The 15,609-nt window shown below is 36.5% G+C and overlaps 1 protein-coding gene across 3 annotated transcripts in view; it reads right to left on the bottom strand.

Moving 5' to 3' along the window:
* Positions 1-2,405: 2,405 nt before the first annotated feature.
* Positions 2,406-15,609, bottom strand: part of SP3 (Sp3 transcription factor) — a 36,910-nt gene continuing 23,706 nt past the window's right edge. For all 3 annotated transcript variants that reach the window (XM_035567761.2, XM_035567777.2, XM_035567769.2), the window contains 3 exons: positions 13,210-13,402; positions 6,197-6,393; positions 2,406-4,179 (listed from right to left, as the gene is read on the bottom strand). In XM_035567761.2, the coding sequence (XP_035423654.1) occupies positions 3,863-4,179; positions 6,197-6,393; positions 13,210-13,402 (707 nt within the window). In that variant the 3' untranslated portion in view covers positions 2,406-3,862. The remainder of the gene's footprint in view (positions 4,180-6,196; positions 6,394-13,209; positions 13,403-15,609) is intronic.

The raw sequence follows: 15,609 nt of genomic DNA, 5'->3' as shown, positions 1-15,609 counted from the left end.
GGCGGTGATGGTGGTGGTAAAATGCTGGAGGAAAGAGAGCCTCACGCTCATTAGTTCATAAAGAAACTAATAACCATTTGACAGGTGACTGACTATTAGGTCCCTTCACCTCATTCCCTGACACCCTGAACAACTTGTTAGAGAACATATCAGAGCTTTCCTGAAGCCATTGGGAAGGTTTATGTTACTGATTCCAGAATCTGAAAATACCTCAAACCAAAGCCTGTTACTTCTTGTTCAGACAAGCTGAAAGAGCTCTGCAAAGTCCCTTCCCAGAGGAAAATCTGCATTTTGAAATCAATCTTGCTCTTCACAAGTGTTTCTGTGATTACATCATTCTCCTTACAATCACGTTGCCCCTTAGCTTGGTAAGTAGCAACGAAGAAAATCTCTTCTTCTCTGCAAGAACTGGTACTAGTTTGTAACTTGCAAGAATCAAACCATGAGTTCAGTCAGGAAAGAGACCAGGAATTTAGATTACAGCAAATGTACATCCCAGCCTTGTACTTACTGAAAATAAGTACCCTGAGTGTTGAAATTGAAAACATCGTCCTCTCAAGCTCATGCTCGCTTGCAGAACCAGTTTTAAGGTCTTCTTAATTACTGATTACACTAAGCTGCAAGAGAGACAAATCATCCAATGATCTAAAGGCTACCATACCAAGAACAAATTTAAGTAAGAAAGCCTCATATGAAAATAAGTATGAAAAATGGTAAAGATTGCACAAATAAGCAGCAAGGCACACACCAAGCAAGCATCACCAGGAACGCATAAAGAACTGTGATTCACAGATAAGCTCAGAAAGCCTTCTATAGAGCGCACAACTTAGTCTTGGTATCATACGAGTGCCTAATGCAAACAGAAGAGAGCCATAATGTGGTAACAATTTTAGAATACACCAACATTTTTATATCAAAGCTAGCGAACCTTTGTGCTAGGGGTGAGCAGAGATCTTTCAAAAATCATTACCCTGCAACATGTGAACGCATGCAGTAGCACTCTCAAATACAAACACTATGGCTGTGAACCATTAGACAGACAGCCCTTAGTCTGTAGGCTTTCCATCAAACTCTTACCTACACATTTCCAGTTACTTTCTTCCAAAACTTACACCTTCTGAAACTTCCGAAGAAAATATCCTTTAAAACTTGTGCCACCTAAACATCAGTTATATTAACCAGTTGATATACTGAGTATTGAAAGTTCTGAGAAATGAAACAACATGGTTTGCAGTAAGGAGGCATCAAAACCCTTGGCACTGAAACACTTTAATCCATGGAGGTACATCAGTGAAAGTGTCATTCGATAAAACTTCTGTATTGAAGAGCAGTTTCATTAAGAAATTAACCCTCTTGCCTCCATCTTAAATAAAGCACTAATACAGCTACAAATAAAGGGAGAGATTAGAATGCACGTAAATCATACTAAAATGCTCTGTGAACTAAAACAGCTATTGGAAATCAAACCCATTCACCTGTCAAAGTGAGGTGGATTCAGATTATGTTAAAATATTGACAGCATCCATGGAATGGTTCAAGTTTAAGCAGAACTTCCTTTTCTCCTAAGCTGCTGCCTTTTAGCCCTCCCAACCAACTGAACTCTCTCATTTATTAAATAAACTGATGGTGAATTAACTCCCTTTTCTTTGAAACCTGTCGATTCCTGTTTCTCCGAATCTTGAAAGATTTGCATTAATTTTTTCTTCCATTTAACTGCAAATGCAGAAAATCTTCTTTTCATGACTTCTTCCAGTTCTCTCTCTTCTAAGCTGAGCTCTACCCGGTTTATCTTAAAATTATCCTGGTCTGTCCTCTAGCAGTTTGATACTCCAAGACTTCAGGCTTCTTTTATCACAAATATGAACTTCTCGCTTTCATTTTAGCACCAAATGCAACCATTAGTCTCTCTGATCTCACAGTTCTCACTGGCCCTTCTTACATCATCTAAAATTTTCACCTCAATCTTCTAAACTCATTTTTCCCCCCTTGTCCTTATTATTTCTTCCTATGCTTTAAGCAAAAGGCCATTATAATTTTTAGACACAATTCACTATCAAGTCTGTGTGTATTATGGCACTTAAGTGTAAGGGGATTTAAATGCAATTTTATTCTCATATTCAATAGGATAGGGCCTATGTTTTCTTCACGCTCTACTCAGCATAAGCTTAAAAACATTACTACAGCACCTCCACAGTATAGTACATGTATGCCTGGGCATACAGAGATTTTGGGATGGAGGGAGAAGGAGGTGCTATCTCACCATCTCTGTGCGCACAAGGAAGGTAAACACTATTTCTATTTCCCACCATCTGAAGAAAAATAAGAAAACATCTCAGGCAATTAATATATATTATGAAATTACACCTTATTAGTTAACAAGAAGTACAGTAAACTCAAGTCAAAAGAAAAAAAAATAGTGTTTTATTAACTACCACACTGTTATAATACACTTTAAACGTACAATAAGGTAGCCTTTAAATTTGAGGTGGTTTTAAGAATAACAAATGAACAGATTTCCAAATGTTTGTAAATAGGTGAACTGCAGTAATTATTGTTGTACATTTTTGGAAAATGGTATAGCACTTACAGACTGGCTATATAACTTCATTTTGTACATTTTTTCTATAATTGAAAATATAAACAGTAATTAAAAAATAAAAAGAAAATTCAGCATAATAAAAAACATATATGTTTATCAGTTAAATGTACTGGATACATACAATTTTTAAGGGAAGAAGCAAAAAAGGAAAGATGGCTGATATTTAAATGCAGATTGACTAACCAAAAACTAAACAACAAACAAATAAAAACCTCATAAAACCCCTAGTTCACTATGACTATATCCATATGTTTGGGAGTACTGTCAATATGGAAGTGATTTTTCTGTTGTATTTGCATATGTTATATTTTACTGGTAATTTACATGATGGCTTTTAAGGCCCTGGCAGACAGATGTTTTTGGAAAAAGATTTGATAAAAATCACTGCTGCGACGCAATACACCTTATTTTTGGTCCTCCAATGTTCAAGAGAAGGGATATACTTCACTATAACATTTGCCTTACCACCCAAATGCCTCAACCTATACATATTTATTTTTTTTATTTTTTTTTTTTTAACATTTTAAGTTTTTTAAACATTGGTTATATTGCCCACCTTGGTTATTGAAAGAATATTAACAAGACATCATTTTGGCAAATTAAATCTTAAACATGGCTTTTCAATAGGATTTAAAAGGTGACTATCCCTAGAGTTCCATGTTAAAATGTAGTTTTCAAAATCTTACAAGAGTAATGCTTAAAATATTGTACATAGTTAACCTAATTAAAATAATTAGCTTCAAAATGACAAGTTGATGAGCTAAGTAAAGCCTACACTATGTAACATTTGCTTGGAAACTTGATTTGTCAGTTATGCATAATAAAAATTCCAGTCATCAAGAAAATTACAAAATTTCTTTTATCATAACATGATTTCTTTTCACCCATCAACTTCTTTTATCTTACAATAGATAAATACCAACATGTTCTCATTTTTTTTTACACTAAACCACACAGGATTGATGCATTTGGTTAGACTACCATTTCCATCGTTAAATTCTTTTTTTTTTTTTTTAATATAACTTGGTAAAATTTCATCTCTTCTAGATTCCAAAAGTACCTACAAAACCCATGCAATTTTACCATTTTAATATACTATGGAATATCATACAAAGTAAGGCATTTCAGTGTCATGTATAACCAAGTTACTGTCAATCCAAAAATTTTTGCACATCAATAAAAAGATATCTAAGAACTTAGGAACAATATTCTTCTCACTACTGTATAAAAATAACCACAATTAATAGGTATCTTGTGTAATATTTACTCCATTGTCTCGTTTCCCGAAACTGTGACAAGCTGTAAAGGTATTTCAGTGTTGGTAAGAATATCTTGATTGCTGGTGCCAGATGTATTAACAGTTCCTATTCCTGAAACAGAACCTTGTTGAATATTTGCAAGGATAAGTGTTGTTCCTCCTGCAGTAATCAAAGTATCATCAGGCGTTGCTTCTACTGATGCCAGCACTGTACTGCTGGAGTGAATACCTTTTTTATTCTGATGTGTTTTAATGTGTTTGGCAAGGTGGTCACTTCTCATAAAGCGTTTTGAACATTCTGGACAGACAAATTTCTTCTCACCTGTCATATAAGATAAGAAAAAAAATTGTTTTCAAGAACATTAGAAAAAATTCACACATACACCAAAAACTGAGGTAACTTAGTGCTTCTAAGAGTCAGAATTCTAACAACATTTTAAGAAAACCTCTATCCAAGATGATAAACTTAAATTGTCATTTAAATTTCTAGATATTCATACAAATCATTTAAAAGAACTGAATTATTTTTCTGTCTCTCACTGAGCTTAGGGAAATCTTTCAGGCAAAATAAAGAATATCACAATCTAATATCCTCAGCTGCAGTTATTAACAATAAGTAACTTCTAAGAGGAGAACAAACCCTGTAGAACAATGGACAGGAAAGATAACATGAACTGCAGAATACCACTTGAGACTGACAGACAGGACTATAGGGCAATTCAGGTTGGAAGGGAGCTCAGGAGGTCTCTAGACTGATCTCTCAGAGCAGGGTCAGCAATGAGGTCAGTCCAGGTTGCTCAGGATTTTATCCAGTCTGGTCTTGAAAGCCTGTAAGGATGGAGACTGTACAAGCTCTCTGGGCATCCTGCTCCAATGCCTATCAGTCCTCACAATGGAAATATTTTTCTCTGCATCTGGTCTGAACATCTCGTTTCAACTTGTGTCTGCTGCCTCTTGTCCTCACACCAACACACCACCATGAAACGTCTGGCATTTTCTTCTTAATGTTGGCCTTGCAGGTTCTAGAAAGCTGCACTTGAATTGCCCACCCCTTGCCATTACTCTTCTCTTTGCCTAGCTGAACAAGCTCAGTTCCTACAGCTTCCCTGCTTCCCAGTCATCTTGGTTGCCCTCTGCTGAACTCAAGCCTGTTGATTAATGTCTTTCTTATGCTGGGGGCTGAAATATTCTAGATGCAGTCTAACCAGTACCGAAAAGGTGATAAGCACTCTCCTAAATCTAGTGTCTGTGCTTCTGTTGACACAGCCCTGTGCATCTTGGCTGCTGGATCACGTTGTTTATCAAGATTTCCCTAGATCCTTTTCAGCAGAGATACTTCCCAACCAGACAGCACTTCACCTGCATCGATGCAATGGTTTATTTCATCCCAAGTGAAGTACTTTTCATTTATGGCTAGGACCCATTAACCATACCCTCTGAGCTGAATCATTTAACCAGCCTTTTTTTTTTTTTGATCAAACAAAAAAAAATCTGGCTGTCCAGCCAGCCAGACCGTAACACCCCAGATTAGATTCAACCATCCAACACGTTGAACAAAAGTACACCATTGCATACAAAAGATGAAATAATTTTCATAGACACTGCAGTTTTCTAAGCAATGCATATGCAGATAAGCACAAATTATCTACTGTCATTGGGTTTTTCAAATAATCTAATTTTAAAGATAAGCATGCTGTAGTTTGAACATTCTAGAATATTATCATGTGTTCCGTTTGTAGGAAAATAGGTAATACAGACAATAGACTTGAAACAAACCTCTTCTTAAAAAGATGGAGAGCTAAACTAATTTCTATTCCTTGTATTAGACAAAAGGAGAAGTGTAAACTTGGGGTCCCAGTATCTCTAACAAATAGTCTAACCACGAAACTAGAAGATGTAGAATGATGCACCATCAAATGCTCTTCCTTGATTTTGTGAATGACATCTAATCCCTTGGACATCTAGCCCTCCATTTTTCTTTTTTCTTTTTTGCTTTTATAAAAAGGGAGAAAATTATTAAAGTTAAGATGTTTAAAAACAGTTCTAATCTGGTTCAAACAAATCAAAGTCATCACTGAACTTGAATCAAAGTTTTCTGATTAAGCTAATTTAAATATTAACTTTAATGTCAGTTCTGACTCAGGGTGCATTTTTTCCTCCTCGGATCTACTAAAGGACCTAAAACATACACATACCTGTAAATATTAGCTGATTTTAGAAATGCCATACAACAGTAAAATCAACCTAATACAAAGATGTTTTCCTCTTTAAAGTTATTTATCCAAGCCCTCCCCATGACACTCCTTTAGTAAAAGGCACTGGAATCAAAAATTGAAAACCTGTGTGTGTTCTTCGGTGTCGCTGAAGCTCGTCGCTGCGAGTGAACCTTTTGCCACAGAACATCCAAGTACAAACAAATGGACGCTCTCCAGAGTGCCAGCGGAGATGAGCTCTCAAATGCGAAGTCTTCCCATATACTTTGCCACATCCTGGTATGTGACAAATGTGTTGCTTCTTTTTTCCCAAGTTGGAGCCTCTGTTAAATAAAAGTGAAGTTATTCATTGTAAAGCATTCCTCCTAAACAGTGGTCATACATAGAACTGGGGTTAAATATACCAATAGATCTATGAAAAAAATCTGAGCAGCTGCCCATTTTTGTTTCAAATATATTCAGAGCCCGGTACACTCCGTAAGAAGCTGAAAATAAAAACTATAATGGTATCTCAATTCTGCAGCAAATTATAAATTCAAAAGCATGTGACATTTAAATGACAGAAGTATAATCTTTAGCAAACATGCATGCATATAAAGTTAGAAATACAATAATTACAGCAGTTTGTATTACTTTGATATTGAAGTGCCCATATCTTAAATTTCTCCCAATTTCAGCTTTTACTATGCCAAACACAGTTTTGGCAAAGAAACACAAATCACTACAATTGCCACTAGGGAAATTGGAGATTTTGGCAACTGGGAAGAGAACAGATGGGACTTTTGGCATCTCGGGGAAACCTGAGAAACAGTTTCAGGTTGGAGGATAAACATACTAACCTGCCGATTTCCACTAAAAGGAATGACAGTGAAATAGCTGATCTTGCTGACATTTCTATTAATTCCTTGATATTTCAGAAATAAAATTCATCAAATATGAATACATAATTCCTAGAAAGTGTAATCTAGACACTTGAGCTTGATGCCTATTTTCAAGATGCTACCTCACTGAAATGGTAGTTGATTACATTCAGTGTAAGCACCTAACACAAAAGCATAGCTTTTTTTCTTTTTTCTTTTTTTTTTTTTTTTAATTTAAAAAATAAACAAACCAAAACCACCAGAGAGATAAGAACTTATGAATACTCAAAGAAAGATCAGTCTGGGCAGTGCAAGGCTGCTGCTGCTACGTCAGTGCAGTTATATGAATGATACAAGGTAAGAGACTGAAAAATGCAGCCAAGCATCAGGACACCTTATTCAACAGCAATGTTAACTTAAAACAGCTTAAGTTGATTCTGAAATCACAGTCTTTGGCACTCTGTCCTTGATGACTAGGTAGAGAATTTTTAGTTGCCTCCCCAGGACAATTTTTTTTTTCCTTAAATTAGGGTGCTCCACTTCCTCTCTACAGTCCAGTGAACGATTTTCCAAACAACTGTTAAACCTAGATTCTCATCCCTGCATTCAGAACATCGCTGTTTCACATTCGATGTAATCTAAAGGTGACAGAAGAGATTCTGCTCATCTCATTTTTTGTTGTTGTTACTGCTACCCCTCAAATCCATAGCCTCACAGAAAGTTCATCTGTCTTTTCCAGCTTGACTATAAATTCCTTGCAAAGAGTACTCTGACATCTGACCTGACATCTTAAACTCTTTCATCATTATTGGTACTGGCAAAAATATTTTTGACTTTTTTTTTCCCCAGATGTACCAAAAGCAGATTGTTTATCTGGACCAGATAAATACTGACTTATTTTTTAAACATCTACCCCAACTAAAATGTCCTTTGCTGCATCTAAACCATCATGTTCACACTCGTACATGGCCTCCCCTCAAGCCAATATTAAAAGACAAAAATCAAATCTAATGTCAGACTTATATTTGTACTGTGCCACCTACAAAAAATCTCAATATTCACAAGTTTTGAACATTCAGCCAATCACAAAGGTATTTAGGAAAATGTCTTCAGAGTGCCCCCTTTCTTTTCTAATTACTCAGCTTCCACAGAAGGCTAGGCCAAAGAAATCTCCGTAACACAAAATTCGATCTACCTCTAACAGTTTCAGTAGCATTCATCCATCATCCCCAAATACCCAATTCTCAAGACTCCAAGGAAGAAATTTTCTTTAATTCCCCTTTTGTCTCACTGCAACCAGTTCCCCGGTTCTCAGGCTCAGTTCACCTTCACCTAATGTTTCAGTTCTGGGCACTCATAGAATCACAGGATATCCTGAGTTGGAAGGGACCCACAAAGATCATCAAGTCCAACTCCTGGCACCACACAGGTCTACCCAAAAATTCAGACCACGTGACTGAAAGAACAGTCCAAACGCTTCTTAAACTCCGACAGGCTTGGTGCCGTGACCACATCCCTGGGGAGCCTGTTCCAGTGCGCAACAACCCTCTCGAACCTTTTCCTGATATCCAGCCTGAACCTCCCCTGCCTCAGCTTGACACCATTCCCTCAAGTCCTGTTGCTGGCCACTAAAGAGAACAGACCGGCGCCTGCCCCTCCACTCCCCCTCGTGGAGAAGCTGTAGGCCGCGATGAGGTCTCCTCTCAGCCTCCTCTTTTCCAGGCTGAACAGGCCCAGTGACCTCGGCCGCTCCTCATACGTCTTCCCCTCTAGGCCCTTCACCATCTAGAGGGGAAAAAGTCCTTCAGGTCTTCTTGTTTGGTGGCTCAAGGCATCCAACAATTGTGGCGACAGCTTTCTTGGCAATACAGACAAAGGAACTCCCATGTCTCTTCCCCATTATATAGTCTTGGTAACTGATGGAATTCCACATAATATTCTGCTATCCTGTATCTTTAATTGCTTGTCCTACTCCATGTAACCCTACAAAGTGCTCAATCTATGCTTATAACAAAATATGTGTCTGCATTTTAAAATCTGTATACATTTCTGTATACAGATTTTTTTTTAATTTGGTATTTCATCCTCATATACTCCAAATATACTATAATCTTCCCTCTCCCATAATAACCAGTCCAAATATTTTGGAACTTTGCATGACACAGTACACAAGTGTGACACAAATCACATGAAATCACATCCAATTTTGTTAAAATAACTAAGATTCCTTAGTCAATCATTTGGAGTTGCTTAACTACACCTTTAGTCTAGACTGAAGGAAATCATGGTTCAATTCACGGTCACGTTATTGTGCTTCAGAGGTAGTGTACATAATCCTGAGCACGTCACCTGATCGCTGAGGGAATTCCTCAGTGGACTCCGCAGTCCAAAGAGAAGAGAAAGTTAGGAACTCATAGAATGAGATCTGCAAGACTACTGTGAATGAGTAACTGAGTGTATTTACTGTACACAGCTTCATACAGGCATGTGCACGTTTGCTTCATGCGTGCTCTAAAGTGACTGGATATGAGCCAAATTCTGTCTGGATGCTTTGCAGCTGTGACAGACTGGCACTGCGCCCTAACACGTCACGCTAAGAGGCCTTTCTTGCTGCACTGGCCAATAACCATTGCCACTGAGTAAAAGGATATGACTCACACCTCAACTGGAGTCCTCAAATCAATTAATACGTTAAGTATTTTCATAGCACATTTGAGCTTTATAAACACAGGAAGCCACATTTCTCAGTAGCCATACAGAGTGCAATGGTTTCAACCGAAGATACCTTCATCTACAAAGAAACAAGACTTTCAATCCAGCAGTATTTCCAGGAAAAACGTTAATTATTTCAGGGGTAAAACAAAGGCTTTTTAGTTATTTTAAGAATGTGCACTTTAGGGTTAAGTATCTGAAGTGGTACTCAGAAACACTGTTCCTCTGTAGATCCAGAGGGTACTAGTTACATCCCAATGTAATTGTAGATATAATTGAGAGGACAGTGAAACTTCCCCCTAACTTCTGACACCCTAACAGTAACCTTAATACTATCCAGTTGGGATCAGAGTCATCCTCTGAGGCACGTATCTCTCTTCTCTTTTATTCACCATTTACCATGTAAGCTTGAGGCTATAAGGTTTTCAATTTACACATCTACTACTTTCTCCCTACTTCACAGAAGTGGTAAAAATATAAATTCTTTGAAGACTGCAATATGTTCTAATTCTGCATTGAGAGTCAAAAACCAAACAAAAAACAAAACCAACCCTCAGCTCTCCTTTGCCCCCTCAAAAAAGAAAATACAAAAAAATGCCAAAATTAAGACTACATAAAAGATGAAATTATGATGAAGTCTGCATATGTGAAGCCATATACACTGTATTTACCTACCTCATTCAGCGCACAGGAGGGACAGCATTCATTGAGCGAACTACCATTCAGCTTTCTCATATTGATTTAATGTGTTTTCCTAATCTTACTAGTTACGTATTATTTAAATACTATCTTAATAGAATTATTCATTTCCCATGTGTTTTTTTCCTCATTAAGAGCACTCACAACAGCATCTAAGCTTTTCAGAAAAAAAGAGTTTACCATTGTGCAACATACTTGTGTAGTAAGCTTGAACTAATACAATCATTTCATACATCCAAACTTGATGCAGAAAATGATTAAAATTGTCAAACAACCATCAACTTGAGGAATCAATCTCTATGTAGCAGAAGCTTGATTTTTTAATATATTTTTTATAATTATTATTTTTTAAATACTGTAGATATTCACAGTTGAGCTCAATTGACTCTTTACAGCAATGAAGTCAGTACTTCTGTAGTGAAAAAAGTGGGGTGGATAGTACAAACACCTCCAAAACTTCAGAGACCTGTTACTGCAATCCCCTATTTCAGTCCCTATATGCCTTCCAATTTCTGCAGTAAGCAAAGCAGGTGCCAACCATTATACTGTCCTGACTCACACCCTGAGCATCACCCATCCCATTCACTGAATAGTACTGGGGTTGTATGATTATTTTTTTTAATGCAAAATTAAAATAATTTAGCATAAATATAAATTTAGAACAATTATACAAATTTATTTTATATATATATATATATATGGAATAAATTAAATTTATAAATACATTCATAAATTAAATTTATAAATTTAAAATGATTATAAATAAATTAGAATGACCAAATTAGAATTTGGTTTCTATTTTTTAGAAACAAAATCACAATGCATATGCGCAATTAATGTCACAAAGGATATCTTAACTTTGGCACTTGCCAACTTCCAATTTTTCAGTTTTGCAACCTTAAAATTTAAAAAATTCTGATTGCTATCTGAAGAAATTTATGGAAGCAGATGTCCTATTGACTGAACCTCAAAGTCATCAGCAGAGCTGAAAGACAAAATAAAACTCTGCATTACAGCACTAGACATAAATGAGCAAATGGAACAGCTACAGAACATTATCCATGTGTATCAGAGTGAGAAGGAAAACATTCCTCTGGTGGGTTTATTGCTTTTTTGCTAGACTCTGAAGGAATTTTACATTCTGGTGGAAACATTGCTCTAGCAACTGTAGGCACTTTCACTCTTTTTCAGTTTCACTACCATTCCTACCATTGTCTCCTTCGCTATCCTGTTTCTATTCCAGTCCTAATTCTCACATCCTGACTTCCTGTTCTACTTTTCTCCTTACTTTGTATGTTTGATGTATCCCAGTCCTTCCCTTAACTGTGGAGTTCAGATTCACCCCCATCTCACCTCTGCCCTATCTGTGACCGCAACTCCTTCCCCAATTCCAATCAGAGTTTCAGACAATGTACACCCTTCTCCACACTTTCTCAAAACCATCTCTCAATAAGACTCTCTCTCTTGGGCTTCAACCTTACAATTTGGTGTTATAGCAACTTCACTTCGGAGTAAGAGTCAAGTTTAGAGTAAAAATGTCTTTAAGTTAAAGCCACTGCAGGCTGGAGTAGAGCACAAAGAAGAGAAACTTTATAAGAGTATAGTCATTGCCTGTAACATTATCAGAGTTTTCTCCTAGACCGAAGCAAATCTCAATCCAGGCTGTCCTTTGGGCAAATCTTCATGGCAAAGCCAAGGCTCACCAAGCCAGGTTTTCAGTGGACTACATGTAGGAATTTAAGAAAAAGCTGACTTACAAAGATGCTATATGACTATAACAGATATTATCAATAGCTTCATTTGTGATGAAAACATAGGAAAGTGTTTTTGTCTTCAAAAAAAAAAAAAAAAACTTTTATTTGGCTAGGCGGACTAAAATATTATCTCCTTGTGCTTGCAAAGAAGGTATCTGGAACTTGGAGCAAAAAAAGCTCAAAAGGCTAGACAATACATGTATTTAGCCAGTACTCGTTTACAACTCTTAAAGCCGTGGAACACTGACAGGTTCTTGAAACAGAACTCAGTAATTTACATTATAGTTCCCACAAAAATAAGACTTCCACTTTAGAGAATGAAGTATTATCAAAATGGGCAAATTTCAGTGTACTAGAAACAAGTCTTTGCATAGTTGTATCAACACAAAGTTAGGCTGCCTTTTACAAGTGAAAATATTTAGTCTATTATCCCCATTACCCCTCTTATATCCTTTCAAATATCACAATTATAGAAGTGTTTTAGAATAGAATAAAATCTTTGTATGCAGCCCTGAAGTCCTATATGAATAGAAACTTAATATCTTTGCGTTTGCCATATCTATACTAAATTTGACTAAAACAATCAGCCAATTAAAAATTTTATATTTAGGGTTATTATACAAACCTTGTTTTTCTTAGGAACCTAGCAAAAAAGAAAACCAGGATAACTGTATTTTTATAACACTCCAAAGCAATCAAACAGAAAAAAAATGCTCAATCAGTGAGGAAATGCAGGAACACAGCATTTAATCGAGTCCTTGACATATGATAGGAAGCCAATCACAGATGCACATATTCCAAAATATTTCATTTTCATATTATTTAGAGCAATGTTCTACTCCCCTCACTTGTACTAGGTGGCATCTAACTCCAGATTTTTCCAATTAATCTTAATGGAGTAACTCAGAGAGGATGGAATTATTTCCCCTTCCATCTGCAAGCCCAGAAATAAAGGTGGCTGTCCTTTAGCACATAAGCTCTTTTGCATAAGCCCATAGTTTTCTCTTTTTATAGCCAACTGTTATTAACTGTTATTAACTAAGGCTCCTTTTTTTCCTCACTCATTATTTGTTTTCATTATTACATGCATTATATGACACTGAAAGTTACATACCTTCCACCACCTTCTTTGCAGTTGGGACATGTACAAGCAACTCGTCGCAGTCTTTTTCCTTCTTGATGTGGTTGGTCCCCTTCCTCATCTACCACCTGTACTCTCAAATGTGTTAGATCATTGGTATTCAGTGTAGAATCACCACTGAGCTGCCACTCTTCTGGATCAGGTTCCTCTTCTTTAATCCTAATATCTGAGGAAAAGAACAGAGATCCATAAGTAGCCCATTAAATACAGAGAAGGAAACCATTATGATCAAATCTTTTTTTCTGTTGAGAGCACTATGTCTGTCAAAAGTCAACATAATTTAGTGCATACTGACATTGCTTCTGTGCCCTTATAACCCCTAAGGTATTTAAAAAGTTTATCTTACTATACAATTCAAAGTTGAAGACATGCTGTAACAAAGTATTAAACTTCAAGTTTGAACCATTCTTGGTAGTGAATGCTGTCACCTGCAAGATTTTGGCTGCTTGAAAGATAGGAAAAAATGAGGAACAAGAGGTTGGAAAAAAAAAACGTAAACGCATGTTTCAAATGATCCTGAGTATCCATTTATATTCCCAGAGGGTTTCTCAATTAATGTGACATATAGTAGAAACATCCTTTCTAGATGATCTTCACGATTTTTTCAGTATGCGCAGTAACAAATGAAATAATATAATAAAATAAATAAAAGGTTTCAACCTAAGAAAGACTAAGAAATCCAATGAAAAAAAAAACCTTAACTCCTTTGCTCCCTCTTCCCCTTCTCATCTCAAATTTATGTCTTTTTTTTTTCCCTTAAACTATTTACAGAGAAGAAAAAATTCAGGGAAGAATGTTCAGTATTAGAAAGAAGTAAACAAAACCCAAACTACTTTAAGGTTATTTTGAGCTGGCAGTCAAAATAGGTCTTTGCAGTTTCATGAAAGCAGAAAAAACGTCTCAAGTCTCAACTCACAGGACACACGTTCACAAGTATGTGTACTCTACCTCCCCTTCCAAAGAAGCATCTAAATGCCTCTTAAATAGTACACGTTTTAGGAAAAAAATTGAATCTTATACCACTCTTTCATCCACCTAAAGCACAGGTAGAAAAGCAAAGTCCAAACCCAAAACCTATAAGGCAAAACGTAGTGTCCCTATTGAACATTCAATGCTAAGCATTTGTTGGAAGTACTACATCCAACTAAAAGGTAGAGGACTACCCTCATGTAAAAGCTCTATTTTCTACCATCACTGCCGTCATAAGCTGAACATAAACATCACGCAGCTTTTAAAACAGTAACATGGAAATAAGCAGTTAGACCAAACTCAAAGAATAAGTGCTGCATATTACACACAATACCACCAGCAGGTAATGAGCATCTATCAACTGTTGCTTTGAGTGCTCTTTCTGGGCAGCCACACAAAGCTACACAGCATTCATTCGGTTTAATCCAAGAACCAACTACAGTATCACAGTACACTGTGAGACAATTATTTCAACAGATTTACATTTTAACAAGAACATTTTTTCCCTCCAGACACTACTCTGGATTCCCCATGAGCTGAAAGTCCGTAAATCAGTATTTATAAAAAAGTTTCTGTATGGCATTTTAGAAAGCTCTCTCTTAGATTCAGCACTCTAGTTTGGATTTTTTTCAGTGAAAATGATTAGCCACTAGCCCAAACTAGTGAATAAGCCATCAAAAGTGTTTTTGTTTTTTTTTTTTTTTCCTTTCTTTCCTTGAAGCTTCAAACTAAAAACTGTCTCCTCCTGGATGCATTTAGCAACTGATTTCTCTGCATAATTGACTCTCTTAACATGTAGGTTTTCATCCTCAACACAACCTCTGCTCAAACACTAAAACCTTAAGTGAGCACTGTGGCAATTCTAAATTCTTTTGGGGGGTCAGTGCATCAGCTACCACCTCTATAATGAAGACAAAGCTAAACAAATTGCATAGCAAAACATATGAAAAACTGTACTGGCCCAGATCATAATTGGCAACTGCTCACAGTGAAGATCAAGAAATAAATTAATGGTAAAACCTGTAAAGAGTAATAATTACCTGGTCTACCTTCCAAATGATGTCCAGCATGCGTTTAGAGACAAAGGATGCAGCTAAACTAAAAATTTCTTGGTGCTAATAAGGTGTCAGTGCACTCTTTCCGAACACCATAGTTTGCCGTCCTTTTGGCTGCATCTGTATAACCACTTGTGGGATTGTCCTGTAAACTACATTGCTGACATAACTTGAGAGTTATTTCAACTTGAGGAAATCACTCCTTTTGGGATAGCATTACAGGTCAGAACCAAGGAAGTCTAGATTATTAACCGTTTTAGCTGCAAAAGTCAATGCTAGAAACTAGATTGAAAAAAAAAAAAAAGCCAGTCTGAGCTATGGGAATCCAAAAGCTAGCACGCTTACTTTT

This window comes from Cygnus atratus, chromosome 6, assembly GCF_013377495.2.
Source record: "Cygnus atratus isolate AKBS03 ecotype Queensland, Australia chromosome 6, CAtr_DNAZoo_HiC_assembly, whole genome shotgun sequence".
NCBI lineage: Eukaryota > Metazoa > Chordata > Aves > Anseriformes > Anatidae > Cygnus > Cygnus atratus.
Note: the sequence above shows the minus strand (reverse complement) of the source record. Positions and strands in the feature narration are given on the sequence as shown.